Source organism: Acaromyces ingoldii (genome assembly GCF_003144295.1).
Source record: "Acaromyces ingoldii strain MCA 4198 unplaced genomic scaffold FA10scaffold_8, whole genome shotgun sequence".
Taxonomy (NCBI): domain Eukaryota; kingdom Fungi; phylum Basidiomycota; class Exobasidiomycetes; order Exobasidiales; family Cryptobasidiaceae; genus Acaromyces; species Acaromyces ingoldii.
Window position 1 is genome coordinate 612008 of NW_020290254.1, and position 14528 is coordinate 626535.

Here is a 14528-nt window from a genome sequence, read left to right on the forward strand (position 1 = left end):
CGTTTTCTTTTTCTTCTCTCTCTCCTCTCTCTCGCGCGAGTGGCTGTCTACAGGGAGGTAGGGAAAGGGCAAAGCTGGCCGAGCCGTCTATTGGGTGTAGAGCTCCTCCTTGAGCAAGATGCCTGTCGTGAAAGCTTGTCAGCGGGGCTGCTACTGCTGCTTGCTTCATTCCTTTCTCTCCCCTATCCGTCTTGCCCGGACCTTCGGAAAAGATGGAGAGGGGCGATCGATCGAGAGGACCACTCACCCAGCTCCTCCCTGACGGGCTTGAGGGCCTCGACGTACTTTTCGTACTGGCTCTTGTTCTCGACCTTTTCCCGGATGCCCTCAAAGACGCGGACGGCCGTCGAGTAGTCGTTGACCCGGCGGCTGGCCCGGAGGGCCGACTCGATGACCGAGGTGCTGGGGACGAGGTCGTAGGAGAAGCAGTTGTTGAGGCCGCGCTGCAGCTCAAATAGGTCCTCGACGCCGTCAAAGAAGGAGACGTAGCGCTCGTTGAAGGCGTCAAAGGTCTCCTCGGCTTGGTGCGTCGCGTAGCACCGGGCCGCGGCTATGGCGAGGGGATGGGACGTGAGACATGAGTGAGCACAGGCAAAGAAAGCAAGAGCAGAAAGGGGTCCGGGCAAGACTCACTCTGGCGGAGGGCCAGCGGGGCAGTGGTGCGGCCGAGCATCATGGCGCGCTGGCTCGTCCCGGCCGCGGCCTGGCGGATGGCGCCGGTGAGAAAGGACATGGCGAGTGTTGCGAAAAGGAAGAAGGTGCGTGCGCAAAAGCAGCGAGAAAGCCGGTCGGTCTGAAAGGAGAGGGGACCAGGTGAACGGGTGAAGAAGAAGAAAGGGACGAGCTATAAGCAAGACCGACTGTCGATTAGAAATTCCGTTTGCAGCCGTGTCCTGTCTTCTGGCCGGGTTCTCTCATTTTTGCCACGTGCGTGATGCCCGCCTTCATCCACGTGTAAGCCGACGATGGCTCGAGCCACCTAACAGTCGCCTCGTCCAACGACTGCTCACCACAGACGACCATGGACAGCTTCCGACGGATCGATATTGACAAGTACGACGAGGACGTGCTGCTGGACGAGGAACTCATCGAGCAGGATCCCCGGAGCCCGACGGAGTTGGCTGGTCTCGCGCAAAAAAAGGCCGGAGAGGTCCGAAGTCTTGTGGGAAGGTGTGTCCCATTTCTCCTCTTTGTCAAGACATCTCCTCCTTGCTGACGAACGAGGGCGCACTTTCTGGTAGAGGGGACGCGAAGGGTGCACTGACGCTTCTGCTTGCTGAGGCGCCGTATGGGGAACTTAACGTCGATGCAAAGGTGCGTCTTCAGTATCTTGGTCTAGCTGCATACAGCTGACCTCTCGCGCGGACCTCTGATCCAATTCGTTCTCCGCCTCCAGCAAACGACGCTGTCGTCGCTCCTCGACATTCTCAATGCGACGCGCTCGTCGGACATTGCCACGATTGTCAAGCAGCTCAGCCTCGACGAGCAGGACACGCTCATGAAGTACATCTACAAGGGCCTCTCGGTGCCCGAGCTCGGTGCGAGTCCCGTCCTGCTTGGCTGGCACGAGAAGGTGAGATCCTGATTCACACTGCTTTAGTCGCTTGTGTCTTGTGCTAATTGCTCAATTCAGCTCACCGAGGTGGCGGGAACTGGGTGCATCGTGAGGGTCATGACAGACCGGAGGAGAGTGTAGATTGGGAGCGAGATCCCAGCTGGGCTCAATCTATGGGCATTAATCTTGTCAAGTGATGTGGAAGTGGAGTCAAGGAAGAAGTGAGAAGGTCAATGCTGGGGTCCAGGTGGACATCGTCAACGAGAAAGCTAGCAGAATGTGCAACATTTTCGCGGCAGGGCATCGTCACAGTGTTCACGGCAGGAGCAAGACGACGGCAAGGGAGCAGAGGATGAGCTCGTGCCTCTCCCGTTCCATCGCCAGGTCCGGCGCTCTGAGCAGTGGAGTCTCGCGCACCGCGTCGTCGTATTCGGTGTAGGGTCTGGGCTGCCTGTGGAAGTGGTGCTTTGGGTTGTGGGCAACGAGCTCGTCGGCTAGATGGGCTTCGCAGATGTCGAAAGTATCGTCCTGGGAGCACTCTGAGCAGCGGAAGACGAAGCCGTACAGTGGGCGAAAGTCGCACCCGCCTGCGTAGTCGCACTCGAGCTCGTCTGACGGCATGCGACCCCAGGCCAGCGATGTCAGCTCGACGCGGCCTGGCTCGGGAGATGCTGTCGCGGAAGAAGAAGAGGGCCGGAAGATGGCCAATGGGAGACCCTGGCTGGACGTCAGCTCGAGCCGATGGTGCGATGAACGCTCGCCGTGGCTCTGCCATGTCTGCTGCTTATCCTCTAGACTGTCCAGTGGGAAAGGAAGAGGGGCGCACAACCCTTGTCAGCATTGCCTCTTACTGAGCAGAAGACCGAGCGACTCACTCCCGTGTGATCCAGGCGCCTGCCTTTTTCTTGACGCTTGAGACCTGCCTCTCGCTTTGGTCCTTGATGACCGTCGTATTTCTTTCGAGCACGTTGCGCGACCTGCCCGCCTCAAAGGCCAGTGAGGTAGTCGCGCTGTTTGGCGAGAACCTCTCGAATCTCACGGTGGCACCACCGATGCGCGTGGCAGTCCATAGCGTGGGCCTCCTGCGGCCACACTGGCACTCGAAAGAGGTGCCGCACGCACACGGCGGCTCGGTGGAAGGGATGATGAGGTGGAAGGTGAGCTTGGACGAGGTGCTGTCAAAGTAGACGTGGTAGGCTGGCGGCGCATGCCACCGTGGTGGCGAGCCATGCGTCTGCGCATACGCCGACGAGAAAGAGAAGGGCTCGTAGATTGGCGGCGCAGCAGCTAAGGGAGGTGGTCCGGGAGCTGCGTCAGCCTCTGGCGGAGGTGGACCTGGAGGAGGGACATATGCTGTTGCTGTTGTTGTCAAGCGGGAAGAGTCTGGCGGTGGGGGCCCTGGAGGAGGCGCATACCTCTGCGACGTTGACGCTCCGCCTCCGCCCACAGGCTCGTACGGCGGCGGCGCAGGAAATACTTCCTCTCGCTCTGTCGATGCCATGGTTGTTCGCTGCTGATCGCAGACTCACACGACTTCCTCTCTCTTACGCACGACACCGCCTCAGTTCTCCGGACGAGCGAACGCATAATCCCAGGTGGAGACCCGGGCCGATGGCTCGTGCGTACAGACCCTCTCTCTTGGCTTTCATTCTGTTTCTCCTTTTCTCGAATACAAACATTTCTTCAATAGTCGCCCTTTGAAAAGTTGAAAGTTGAGTGCTTGAAAAGGCCTCCTTTTGACTTGCTGTCGGGAGCTCAGCATTTTAAATCATTAGCGGCGTCGCCCGCTGGACAATAGTGTAGTAGCAGCAGTAGTGAAGCAGAGGAGATCATCAAAATCTCCCCCCGTCCTCTTTTTCATCGACTCAACTCACAACCCTCCCTCAAATTTCCCATCTCTCTCTCTCCGTCTCCCTTTATTTCACGACGCCTACTCAGGGACGGCGGTCCCCCTCCCTTTTTCCCCCACCCTCTTTCCCCCTTCACCCCTCTCTCTCCCTCTCGGCATTAGACTCCCCCTTCGAGAGAGAGAGCCATGGCGGGCCAACGCCGGGCAAAGAAGTCCGGTAGGGGGCCTGCGGCGGCCGGCGGCGGCGGCAGGAAAGGCAACAACAATGGAGGTGAGTTTTTTTTTCTCTCTTTATTTTTGGGTAGACGCGGGCATATGGGCGAAAAACAAATTGAAGGGGACAACGAGGAAAAAAAAATTCGATGGAGGAGAAAGAAAAAAAGAAAAAAATCGATATGGAGACAGAGGGATAGAGAGAGGGGGAGGGCGGTGGTGGACGGGGGCGCGTGATGGTGACCAGGCAAGTCCCATGGAGACAGATTTTGCGGTGAAGGAAGATGAGGTAACTTGATGAGCTTCTCGTCTGCTTCTCCATGGCCGAGCGTATACAACTGTAATGAGGCGATGAGCCATGAGGGGCATTCGGTTATCCCATTGTGGGGCGCGACCCTGCCAGGCCGGCTGGGCGCCCAAGTCCAAGCCCGGAAGTGATCAGATTATCAATGAAGAGAATGGCTGGGTTCATCAAAGGCCCACCGCGAGATGCAACAGCAGCTGACAGTCCTTTGCCCATGCGCAGCGGAGAGAGCAACGCGGTCTCGCAAAGGAAGGGTGAGGAGGAGAGAATGAGAGCAAAGTGTCAAGAGGCATGAATGCTGATGTACGAGCATGCAGTTCGCCAATCTAGATGATCACCCGGAAGCAGAGCTGCGACTCAAAAGACGGCTCAAAGAGATGAATCTTTACGCAGCCGATACAAAGGGCGATGGCAACTGTCTCTTCAGGTATGCATGTGCGCTCGGGCTCCTAGATCTTAGCGCAGATAGGCTTAACGTCGTACCTTGTAACCAGAGCCCTCTCGGACCAATTGTATGGCGACGCAGCACATCACTACAGGCTGCGGCAGGAGCTGTGCGACTACATCGAGGCAAATCCGGAGAGATTCCGGAATTACATTGAAGGGTCCGAGGTGGAGAGCTACGTGCACAACATGCGTCAGGACCACGTCTATGGCGGCGACAAGGAAATCAGCGCATTTGCCTTTGCCAAGCAAAAAGTCGTCAAAATCATTGTCGGTGGTGACGACTTCAACATTCAGGACGATATCCAGGACGGCGGACGGACGAACCGGGAGAGGGAGCGAAAGGAGAGGCAGCGCCGCAAGGACCAGAGCAAGGTGCCTATCGGCGCTACGGGCGCACCCTTGACGGCTCGGGAGCAGCGGCGGATCAAGAGAGGCAAGGGAAAGGACTGCGACGAGGGTAAGGCTGTCCAGGCAGGGCCTTCGAAGCTTCCCGATGGCTCCATTGTGGAGGCATACGGTCCTGTCTACCTCGCGTGAGTATGCCACAGCCTCTTCTACTCAGCTCGTGTTCCTGACCTCATTGCTGGCGCCTCGGCAGATACCATAAATGGGAGCACTACAGTTCCGTGCGGAAGATCGGAGGGCCTCATACCGGCTTGCCTCGCTTGACCGAAGGGGTGAGTGCCGCTACGCGAATCAAGCGCGCATCGCTCCTCGATCTCACCTGCCCTCGTCAGAACAACGACATTCTCAGCGGTGCAAACGGCCGACGGCGGGACGACGAAGAAGAGGAAGAGGAAGTGGAAGAGGAAGAGGGAGAAGCGACAGACGGCGAGAGGCTTCTCATCGAGCACTTGCAAGAACCCATCCCTCTGCGGACGGCACGCTTCTATATCCGCCAGAACGAAGGCGATTGGAAGAAGGCTCTCGAAGCGCTCGAAGCGCTGCACTTGGCCTCTTCGCCCGAGGGGAGCTCCAATGTTGACCAATCCGACGACGGAGACGCTCAGTCTTTGGATCGCAGTGGGAGCGAGAGCGCGGATGAAGAGCATGACGATGATGAGACCGACTACGAGCCGGACGAGGCGATACGATCTCGCCCGGTGCCGTCTTTGGACGACGAAGCGTTCGAGGCTCGCGATGCCGTTCGGCAACGCCAGAGCCGGCTCTCTCTTCACCAGAGAGCGGAAGAGCGGTCGGCTTCGGTCTCTTCACGCGAAGCAGAAGCCGTTGCCGACGCACTCGACGCTGAGCGAAGGCGATCTGGGGAACAACTCGAAGATGATGATCACGACAACATGGTCCTGGACAACTCGCATCTGTACTTTGGCTTGTCCCACGACCCCCGACACGGAGGCTTGCCCGACCATCTTCGAGATTGGCGCGCCGCCAGCCCCGCTTCGGTTGACACTGCGGGCACACACAGCAGCGCAGACGGGGCGAGCACCTCTACCCGCGCCACGACCGACGAAGCTCACGACGACGGCCAAGGCAGCACAGCCTCGACTGCAAAGTCGCCACCCACCGAGGCCGGTGACGGCGTCAGCAGCAAGTTGGACGCGGCGAGGAGGAGCAAGAGGCCTGCGTCAAAGGACCCTATCTCCCTGCGAAGCCCTAAGCGACGGTCCAGGAGCCGTTCACCTGCCGAGATGCCGCACGACGATGGCGAGACAACGAGCGCGGCAAGAGCAATTGCCAATATCCGAGTCGCAACGGGCAACTCGACGCCCGTGCACACACGCTCCGATCTCGAGCTCTCTTCTTCGCCGACCTCATCCTCCTCTTCGGCGGGTTACGGACTGCGGTCCAAAGCAGCCCTCGCATCCACTCTTCCATTGGAGAGGCGCGAATTACCGAAGCTCGTCGCCCTCGAGTCGTCTCAGTCCTCATCTCCCCAGCATTACCAGCATACCCTTACACCGGCCCCCACCTTGCTGCGCAAGCGTGGACCCGGTCGGCCGAGAAAGGACGGCCTTCCACCAGGAAGCCTCAAGACGGGCAGTGGCGCCGAAGCGGCCAAAGCTCCTTCAACAGCAGCTGTTGCCAGTCTCTCCGATCGAGGCCCTTGATATTCAACTTGCACCAATCTGCTCGGCATTCCAGCTGCTCTCCCGATTATTTACCTCGTCTTGCCCCCCTGTCAGTCATACACCTCAGACGCTCAGCATTGTACTCATAGATCAACAACTGCCATATCTAGTCATTTGATCCGTCACTGCTTTTTACTCGACGATTGGGGCCATTCTGCTGAAGGTGGCAAGCCGCGGTCGTTGGCTTCATAGATGTCGTGGCGGAAGAGATGACCGGCAAAACAGATGACCTTCAAGAGGAGCATGAAAGATCGCCCGTATCGAAAGTTTTCAGGCTACTTTGAAGACAGCTAGGCACGCAGGTTGAGGACAAGGAAGGCAAAGGGGTGCAGTACGCATCTTCGGGCACGCCACGATCTTCGGCTTAAAGTACTCGGAGCAAGCTAGTATTGGTAGGAATGAAGAGAAGCATAGAGCGTGTAAGGGGGTATCTGCAAACAGTGAACACAGTTCAGCAGCAATGGACAGGCGCAGGCCGGATCTACTGAAGTCCCAGGTAGGTCTGCCAAGCGACGCCCTCGTCTGCCTCGAGTCGTTCCACGACGACAAGCTTGAGCTTCTCCTGGGGCGCCCTTGCTCCTCTCGCGGGCCCTCCTGCTCCTTCGTCCCATGTCGTGTCCGACGAGTCATCAGCCCAGGCACCCACGCTCGAGCCCCGCGTCCTCGTCCTCGCTGCTCCAAAGGCACCGTCGCCGGAGGCTGAATCCCTCGTCGCGCTATCACCGGGCAGGCTCGCGATAGACATATTCATCCTGCTCTCTGCGTCGCCGTCTGCTGCTGCTCCTGCTTCGTCGTCGTCCTCGGTAGCAGATGGTCCCGGCCGGTTGGCCCGCTCGACGACGGCTTGGATGCTCTGGAAGTTGTGCGCCCTCGACGAGGAGGAGGAAGAGGACGTGGTGGGGTCATACATGAGTCCGCCGCTCCGCATGGCCGCTTCGCCGCTCGAGCCATACGTCCGCCGTGCCACTGCAGGCAGCTGCTGGTGCTGGCTCTCGTCGCCCTTGAAGAATGGCGCAGCCGTGAGGGCCGTCTTCAGCCGGGGCCTGACGGGGGCCTTTGACTTGCTCCGGCTCCGCCGAGACGCACGCGAGTGGCTGCTCCGCTTGTCAAATTCAGCCAGCACGTCAATGCCGAGGCCTGAGCCTGCTTCTCGGTACGCCGAGCCGATGCGGCGCTCTTCCTCCTCGTCGCCTCCCCCTACTTCTTCTTCTTCTCCTCCGTCACCCTCGCCAGCGTCGCCCGACCCGTCGCCGGCTTCTCCCGTCTCACTCCTGTATCGCCGCGTGGGCGACGAGACATTGTCGATGGCCGACGGCCTCCGCTGTGGGCCGGGCATGGCAGACGTCGTCTCCGGGAGCGATCGCGGCTGGAGGTCGTCGAGGGCGGCGCTCGTTGTCGTCGTCGTCGCCTTCTTCTTTGCAGGGGAGGCGATCTGGACAGGCTTCTTCTTCTCGGCTGAAGTCGTGCGAGAAATAGGCGGAGGAGGAGCCATGTCCCCGGTCTGCTTGAGGACGACGATGGGCTTGGGGTGGAGCCGGAGGTGGGCACCTTGGAGCGCCTCTGCCTGGACGCGCTTGAGCTCCTTGTGATCCTGCCTGACCAGCTGCTTTGTCCGAGCGCACAGCTCCAGCGGGCCCTCGTCGTCGTTGCGCAGGCTCTGCAGCAGGTTGTAGCCCTGGCCGCGGAGGACGTCCATCTGGCCCTTGAACTTGGCCTCGTCAAAGTGTGGGTCCTGCTGAAAGAGATCGTGCAGCTGCTCCGTCGTCGTATGCCACCAGGCGGCGTCAGAGAGGCGAGATATAAAGGCCGAGCGGGTCTCGTCGCTGAACGAGCCGCCGATGAGGTCGGTCGGCAGGTAGAGCCAGCCCCATGGGTAGGACCGAATGCCCGCGGGGTGCTTCCAGGGAAAGGCGAGGCTGTTGTCGATGGCAGCCAGCCTCAAGCGACTGCTGGCCTGGCCTCCTTCGGCAGGTTTGGTGATCTTGACCATGAAGTTGTCTAGGCCACGGTCGGTATTGCGGAGGAGGTAGTCGAAGCAGACGAGCTTCTCGAGCTCAAGCCGGAAGTCCTGCATCAGCTCTCTAGTCCAGACGAAGCCCTGCTCTTCCTCCTCTTCATCATCATCGTCGTCTTCTTCCTCTTCCTCTTCTTCCCCGTTTCCGTCGCCAAGCCTGTCCCTTCCGAGTTCTTGACCATCGTCAACGCCGTCACGACTCGGGAAATAGCAGCTGAAGAGCGGGCCGAGGCAGCCTCGCCGCTCCTTCTTCCTCTTGATGGCCTGTCTCCGCCGCTTTGCCCTTCCCTTTCTCGTCCTCGCTCGCCCATGTGCCGTGTTTTCGGCCTCGAGGTCCTGTTCGAGCAGGCTCCTGGGCCGACTGGGCCACGGATGGGCACGGAGAAAGGTGCTGGCGTTGACGTAGCCAGAGAGAAAGTGCTGGTAGGAGCCCATCTTTTCGCGAAACAGCCGTCGCTCGCGGTCTGCGCGCGGGTAGGAAAAGGCCTCGCTGGACAGCGCGACGAGACGGGTGCTGGGCACGATGCCGAGGGAGAGGCGATCGTCGAGCAGCGAGGCGCCAACCTCAGAGAGGTAGGAAAACGAGGGAATGAGGCAGGGCCGACCCATTGCCCACCACAGGTAGCGTCGCAACAGCACCCGCTTGGGATTCAGGTTCCCGTACGGCTCCTCGTCGTTTGGCTTGAAAACGGCCACAGTTCGTGTGCGGTGGTGCTTGTGGTCGCCAGTGGCTCTTGTCTGTGCGCCGTTGATCCTTCCTTGCCCTTTCTGATTCCCATCCGTAAGCTCTGAGCCAGGTTCCTGTGTTGTGAGATGCGCGCCGTCACCTTCGTCCTCCTCATCGACCAGGACGCGGGCAAAGTAGGACCCTGAGCTGCCCGTCTGGATCATCTTGGGATGCACACCCCTCGTGATGGCCCTTTTGACCTGGAAGAGCTGCCTGAAGCGGAATTGGAGTCAGCTTGGGTGAGCGCAGTCGATGAGCTTGAGAGAGACTCACTCTTGGAAAGCAGCCTGGGAGATGAAGCCGTCCCAGTCGACCTTGCCGGTGCCGACGAGGGGAGGCGCGACGGACCACTGCGCATCTTCGGGTTCCTTTTCAAATACGCTTACGAGCAAGCTCGCTGTCGACTCGACCCGGTCACCCTTGCCCCGTTTGGCCAGACGGGCGACGTAGTCGAGCCATCGCTTGAAGCGTGCGTCCAGGTCCTCTGCAGTCGTCGTGGTCGCTGCCGCCGCCGTCTCCGTCGATGTGCGAGACCCAAGGAGCGGCGTGGCTTCTTCGTCGTCCACACTCCCGCGCGAGGCTGCTGCCATCTTGCGTCTCCTATACTGCAAACGAGGAGAAGGGACGGAAGGGGCTGTCTGTGGCTGGCCTCCTCTCTCTCTCTCTCCTGTCAGCACCCTATTTGTGCGTGCGTGCGCGCGAAGTTTGAATCCAAATCCAATCCCAAATCCAAGTGGAGTGGGCTGGCTGCCAGACCTTGAATCGCACGCGCGTGGCAGAAAATAGAGCACAGCGCCCTCTGGGGGTCGCACACACAATTACACAGGCGCGCGTGCGCAGGCAGGTTGCGAACGTCGCTCCCCTGAGAACCAATTGGCCCTGAGAAGAAGAAGAAGAAAGACGCTCACGTCGCCTTCCCGACTCGACGCTTTTGTCTCCTCTTTGCCGGCTCTCTCTCGGACGTGAGCGCGCGCGCAAGGCTGGAGTGAGCGGGCGGGATCATCTGCGGCTCCTGGTCCCTTCTATCTCTACTTTTCTCGCGCACGCAAAGAGAAGAACAGGTCGCTGCACAGCGAAGGGAGAAGCGATAGCTGTGCAAGATGGACGAGTCTTCCAAAATCCTCAATGAGGCGCTCAACGTCGTCAAGGTGCAGTCGGTGCAGATGAAGCGATGCCTGGTGAGTCTTGATGGTGAAGATGATATTGAGCATGCAGCGGAGGATGCTGACAGGGAGCACAGGACTCGGAGATGCTCATGGACGCTCTCAAGTCGGCCTCGACGATGCTCTCGGAGCTCCGCACCTCGTCGCTGACACCCAAGAGCTACTACAATCTTTGTGAGCTGAGCGTGGGGAGCGAGAGTGACATGATTCAAAGCTCACCCTTCCTACCACAGACATGGCCGTGTTCGATGCGCTGCGACACCTGTCCATCTACCTCTACGATGCGCACACGACAGGCAAGCACCACCTGGCGGACCTGTACGAGCTGGTGCAGTACTGCGGCAACATCGTGCCGCGCCTCTACCTCATGATCACCGTTGGCTCCGTCTACATGTCGATCCCCGAGGCGCCCATCAAGGAGATCATGAAGGACGTCATGGAGATGAGCCGGGGCGTCCAGCATCCCACCCGCGGTCTCTTTCTGCGACACTATCTCAGCGGCGCCACCCGCGACCACCTCCCCGTGGGGCAGGACATGGGCCCTGGGGGCAATCTGCAGGACTCGATCGGCTTCGTGCTCACCAACTTCATCGAGATGAACAAGCTCTGGGTCAGGCTGCAGCACCAGGGCCACTCGCGGGACCGCGAGAAGCGCGAGATGGAGCGCAAGGAGCTCCGCATCCTCGTCGGCACCAATCTCGTGCGCCTGAGCCAGCTCGAGGGCATGGACCTGGAGATGTATCGGCGCATCATCCTGCCCAGCATCCTCGAGCAGGTCGTCAATTGCAAGGACGTCATTGCGCAAGAGTACCTCATGGAGGTTGTTATCCAGGTCTTTCCCGACGACTTCCACCTCCGCACCCTGGGCCCTTTTCTCTCTGCATGCGCCCAGCTGCACCCCAAGGTCAACATCAAGAACATCGTCATTGCCCTCATCGATCGTCTCGCAGCCTATGCGGCCAGAGAGGCCGAGAATGACAGCCCAGAGGAGATCCGGCGGCAGGAGCAGGAGGCGAGCCGCAAGCTGGCGGAGAAGACGGCCAACATGCGCGTCACCGGCCAGAGCAAGGGCCCCAGCTCCGTCTGGGACGAGGTGGCCGCTGCCGAGGGCGAGGGAGCCAGACACGACGTCGCCGAGCCCAAGTCTCCGACAGGCTTTGCTGGCGTCTCGGCACCCGCTGTGGAGCCGTCTGGCTTTGCGACAGATCCTGATGACGCAGCCGCGCCCAACGTCGCCACGCACAACTCGCAGACCGAGTCGCGTTTCAATACTGTCCCAGAGGGCATGGACGACGAGAATGCATGGGCCTCTACCGCTGCCTCGTCCTCATCCCAATCGACGACAACTCCCGACGAGGCCGCCTCTTCTTCCAATGCATGGGCCTCCTCCTCGTCTGACTCGGCAACGGATGTCGATGGTGCTGCCAACGGGGCAGTTGAGTCGACGGGCGAGCAGCCCGAGCAAGAGATGACGTCTGGAGCGCCGCCTACAAAGGCACCAAAGGAGCCTGCAGCCTCGGCGCCAAATGGCGACAGCAGCAGTGCGCCTCCTGCGAATCAGGCACAAGCGCAAGAGCAACAAACGCAAGCGGCTCAGGCCCCACCACCGCCGCCAATCGAGAAGAGCAAGCCAGGCAAGAAGTTCAGGGGTATCCCCGAGGACGTCAAGCTGTTTGAGGTCTTTTGGGCCCAGGTGGTGCAGCTGATCCGAGCACGGCCCGACCTGTCGATCCAGGACATCACTGCTCTGTTTGTCTCGCTTGCCAACTTGTCGCTGAGCTGCTACCCGGATCAGCTCGAGTACGTGGACCAGGTGCTGGCCTTTGCCCGCGAAAAGGTCGGCGAGTTCCAGCAGAGCCCGGACCTGCATACACCCGTGACGGCGTCGAACCTCAATGCGCTGCTCCTCTCGCCCATCAATGCATACCTCTCCATCCTCACGCTCCTGGCCCTGCCCAACTACAATGCGCTCCTGTCGGTGCAGCCATATGCGACACGGAAAAACATCGCCCACGCCGTCCTTATGTCGGTGCTGCGAAACGAGACGGTCATGTCGACGCCCGAGGATGTCGACGGGGTGCTGGAGCTGTGCAGCACCCTCGTCAAGGACCAGCGCGACGCGACGCTGCCCCACCAACACCATCCCCAACATCTTCCGCAACACCAGATGAACGCTGGTGGCGCTTATCAGGGCGCCATGTACGGTCACGGCCAACAGCCAATCCACCCGCACGCCCAGGACGCCCGATATGCTCACATGCAGCAGCAGGCCCAACAGCAGCAGCAGCAACAACAACATCACCTTCAGCAGCAACAGCAGATGGCATACAACAACAATATGAACCGGCAGATGATGGGCCACCGCCAGCACCAGCAGGCGCAGATGGATCTCGAGGAGATGGCCGAGGAGCAGGGCTGGGTCGCAAGGGCCATCCACCTCTTCCGGTCCGACGACCTCGAGACCCAGTTCAGCCTGCTTCAGACGGCCCGCCGTCACTTTGTCGAGGGAGGCGAGCGCATCCGCTTCACGCTGCCGCCGCTCATTGTGTCTGCAATCAAGCTCGCACGGCGCTACAAGGTCCGCGAGAAGCTCGAGGGCGACGGCTGGGAGTCGAAGATGATGACGCTCTACAAGTTCGTCCACCAGGTCATCACCATTCTCTACAACCGCGTCGAGACGTCGTCGGAGCTGTGCCTGCGCCTCTTTTTGCTCGCTGCCCAGAGCGCAGACGAAGCCGGCTTCGAGGAGCTCTCGTACGAGTTCTATGTCCAGGCTTTCACAATCTACGAGGAGTCCATCAGCGAGAGTAAGGCCCAGCTGCAGGCGATTGGCCTCATCATTGCCACGCTCCAGACGGCCAGGGTATTCGGGCCCGACAACTACGACCGGCTGATCACCAAGGCGGCCTTGCACGGCGCCAAGCTGCTCAAGAAGCCCCATCAGGCGTCGGCTGTGCTCCTCGCATCGCATCTCTGGTGGCAAGAGGACCTGGCGACGCGGCCGGCTGCCGTAGCGTCGAAGAAGAAGGCAGCAGCAGCAGCAGCAGCAGCAGCAGCAACGGCGTCAAAGAAAAAGGAAAAGAAGGAGGCAGACACCGCGACTGCGAGCTCTTCTTCTTCTTCTTCGTCATTGGCATCGCCAACCGCAGCGTCGGACGTGGTGCTGCTGCGCGACGGCAAGCGGGTGCTCGAGTGCCTGCAAAAGGCGCTCCGCATCGCAAACGGCTGCATCGACGAGCGGTCGACGGTCGAAATCTTTTGCTCGGCGCTGGACAGCTACCTGTACTACTTTGAGCGCAAGGTCGACGAGGTCGCGCCAAAGTACATCAACAGCCTCGTCGAGCTCATTGCCAATGGCCTCGAGAGCATCCAGCAGATGCAGGGCGCCGACGGCAGCGCCGACCAGCAGCAGCACCACCACCATTCGCACCAGCGTGGCGGCGCAGGGGCTGGCGCTGGCGGTGCCGGCATGATGGAGGGCCTCCTGGCGGGCAGCCCCGAGGCATGCGCGAGGCACTTTAAGGCGCAGCTCGTGCACATCAAGCAGCGCAAAGAGGCCGCAGTCCTCGAGGCTGCCTCCTACGACGAGACCGACGGGCAGCGCGAGAGGGGACCAGACTGGGGCGCGATCAGCATCGCGGGCGCCGTGGCAAAGATGGGCTTGTGAAGCGGACCGGTATTACCCTTTGTAGGACCTCTTCTTAAGCCACTTTGCATCGATGGTCGGTGTTGGAATACGAACGCATATACAGCTAAGCTCTACTGGCATCCCACTCCCTGTTACTGCTAGCAATAAGGCGAGCCGGTGGGTTTTGTGATTTCCTAGAGAGTCATATCATGAACACAAGAGAAGAAGAGAAGGAGTACAGCGGGCGCAAGAGAGAGGGAGGGAAGAGGGTTTGGGTGGGAGGAGGATTGGACGTCCTCGTCTCTCCTTCCGCCGACGTTGTTACGGTCGAGGAGGGAGCGAGCGAGAAGGGGTGAAAATTGTTACACGGGAATAGAGACACGTAGACCAGAGAACGAGAAGAGGTAGAGATCTATCCAAGCGGGGACAAAGGGAAGTCCATGTTGTCTCGCTTAGTCGCTCTCCTCGTCATCGTCTTCAGGCTCAGGGGCTTTGGCGGCCTTCTTGCTGGTCTTCTTCTTTCCGCCGCCGGCCTCCT

General features: G+C 60.1%; 6 protein-coding genes across 6 annotated transcripts; 3 read left to right on the top strand and 3 right to left on the bottom strand.

Annotated features, from left to right (window-relative positions):
* Positions 1–14: 14 nt before the first annotated feature.
* On the bottom strand, positions 15–763 carry FA10DRAFT_269777 (COX5A-domain-containing protein). The gene is made up of 3 exons (XM_025522875.1): positions 634–763; positions 248–550; positions 15–122 (listed from the first exon to the last, which is right to left on the bottom strand). Exons 1-3 carry the CDS (start codon positions 731–733, stop codon positions 88–90), a joined length of 438 nt encoding a protein of 145 aa, XP_025374371.1. The 5' UTR covers positions 734–763; the 3' UTR covers positions 15–87.
* Positions 616–1881, top strand: FA10DRAFT_197356 (ARP2/3 complex 16 kDa subunit (p16-Arc)). Its single transcript, XM_025518411.1, has 4 exons — positions 616–1170; positions 1242–1314; positions 1397–1573; positions 1634–1881. The coding sequence occupies exons 1-4, from the start codon at positions 1022–1024 to the stop codon at positions 1694–1696; spliced, it is 462 nt and encodes a 153-aa protein (XP_025374372.1). The 5' UTR covers positions 616–1021; the 3' UTR covers positions 1697–1881.
* Positions 1480–3498, bottom strand: FA10DRAFT_304577 (hypothetical protein). Its single transcript, XM_025525371.1, has 3 exons — positions 2431–3498; positions 1634–2351; positions 1480–1573 (listed from the first exon to the last, which is right to left on the bottom strand). The coding sequence occupies exons 1-2, from the start codon at positions 3054–3056 to the stop codon at positions 1871–1873; spliced, it is 1107 nt and encodes a 368-aa protein (XP_025374373.1). The 5' UTR covers positions 3057–3498; the 3' UTR covers positions 1480–1573; positions 1634–1870.
* On the top strand, positions 3399–6837 carry FA10DRAFT_269779 (cysteine proteinase). Its single transcript, XM_025522876.1, has 6 exons — positions 3399–3675; positions 4144–4175; positions 4239–4348; positions 4416–4901; positions 4967–5045; positions 5106–6837. The coding sequence occupies exons 1-6, from the start codon at positions 3591–3593 to the stop codon at positions 6435–6437; spliced, it is 2124 nt and encodes a 707-aa protein (XP_025374374.1). The 5' UTR covers positions 3399–3590; the 3' UTR covers positions 6438–6837.
* FA10DRAFT_281936 (hypothetical protein) lies at positions 6658–9894 on the bottom strand. The gene is made up of 2 exons (XM_025523727.1): positions 9473–9894; positions 6658–9412 (listed from the first exon to the last, which is right to left on the bottom strand). The coding sequence occupies exons 1-2, from the start codon at positions 9787–9789 to the stop codon at positions 6940–6942; spliced, it is 2790 nt and encodes a 929-aa protein (XP_025374375.1). The 5' UTR covers positions 9790–9894; the 3' UTR covers positions 6658–6939.
* A 142-nt stretch (positions 9895–10036) lies between these two features.
* On the top strand, positions 10037–14202 carry FA10DRAFT_281937 (vacuolar protein sorting-associated protein 35). The gene is made up of 3 exons (XM_025523728.1): positions 10037–10377; positions 10440–10536; positions 10596–14202. The coding sequence occupies exons 1-3, from the start codon at positions 10300–10302 to the stop codon at positions 14027–14029; spliced, it is 3609 nt and encodes a 1202-aa protein (XP_025374376.1). The 5' UTR covers positions 10037–10299; the 3' UTR covers positions 14030–14202.
* The last annotated feature ends 326 nt before the right edge of the window (positions 14203–14528 follow it).

Bases quoted from the DNA above. Each gene is read 5' to 3' on its own strand.
- FA10DRAFT_281936 (XM_025523727.1), bottom strand. From the start codon at position 9,789: ATGGCAGCAGCCTCGCGCGGGAGTGTGGACGACGAAGAAGCCACGCCG. The intron at 9,413-9,472 runs GTGAGTCTCTCT...ATTCCGCTTCAG, and splicing joins TCCCAGGCTGCTTTCCAAGA to GCAGCTCTTCCAGGTCAAAA.
- FA10DRAFT_281937 (XM_025523728.1), top strand. From the start codon at position 10,300: ATGGACGAGTCTTCCAAAATCCTCAATGAGGCGCTCAACGTCGTCAAG. The intron at 10,378-10,439 runs GTGAGTCTTGAT...CAGGGAGCACAG, and splicing joins TGCAGATGAAGCGATGCCTG to GACTCGGAGATGCTCATGGA. The intron at 10,537-10,595 runs GTGAGCTGAGCG...TTCCTACCACAG, and splicing joins CAAGAGCTACTACAATCTTT to ACATGGCCGTGTTCGATGCG.
- FA10DRAFT_197356 (XM_025518411.1), top strand. From the start codon at position 1,022: ATGGACAGCTTCCGACGGATCGATATTGACAAGTACGACGAGGACGTG. The intron at 1,171-1,241 runs GTGTGTCCCATT...ACTTTCTGGTAG, and splicing joins GTCCGAAGTCTTGTGGGAAG to AGGGGACGCGAAGGGTGCAC. The intron at 1,574-1,633 runs GTGAGATCCTGA...TGCTCAATTCAG, and splicing joins TGCTTGGCTGGCACGAGAAG to CTCACCGAGGTGGCGGGAAC.
- FA10DRAFT_304577 (XM_025525371.1), bottom strand. From the start codon at position 3,056: ATGGCATCGACAGAGCGAGAGGAAGTATTTCCTGCGCCGCCGCCGTAC. The intron at 2,352-2,430 runs GTGAGTCGCTCG...CCCACTGGACAG, and splicing joins GGCGCCTGGATCACACGGGA to TCTAGAGGATAAGCAGCAGA.
- FA10DRAFT_269779 (XM_025522876.1), top strand. From the start codon at position 3,591: ATGGCGGGCCAACGCCGGGCAAAGAAGTCCGGTAGGGGGCCTGCGGCG. The intron at 4,902-4,966 runs GTGAGTATGCCA...GCGCCTCGGCAG, and splicing joins TACGGTCCTGTCTACCTCGC to ATACCATAAATGGGAGCACT. The intron at 5,046-5,105 runs GTGAGTGCCGCT...TGCCCTCGTCAG, and splicing joins TGCCTCGCTTGACCGAAGGG to AACAACGACATTCTCAGCGG.
- FA10DRAFT_269777 (XM_025522875.1), bottom strand. From the start codon at position 733: ATGTCCTTTCTCACCGGCGCCATCCGCCAGGCCGCGGCCGGGACGAGC. The intron at 551-633 runs GTGAGTCTTGCC...CCCTCGCCATAG, and splicing joins CCCGCTGGCCCTCCGCCAGA to CCGCGGCCCGGTGCTACGCG. The intron at 123-247 runs GTGAGTGGTCCT...CTTTCACGACAG, and splicing joins GCCCGTCAGGGAGGAGCTGG to GCATCTTGCTCAAGGAGGAG.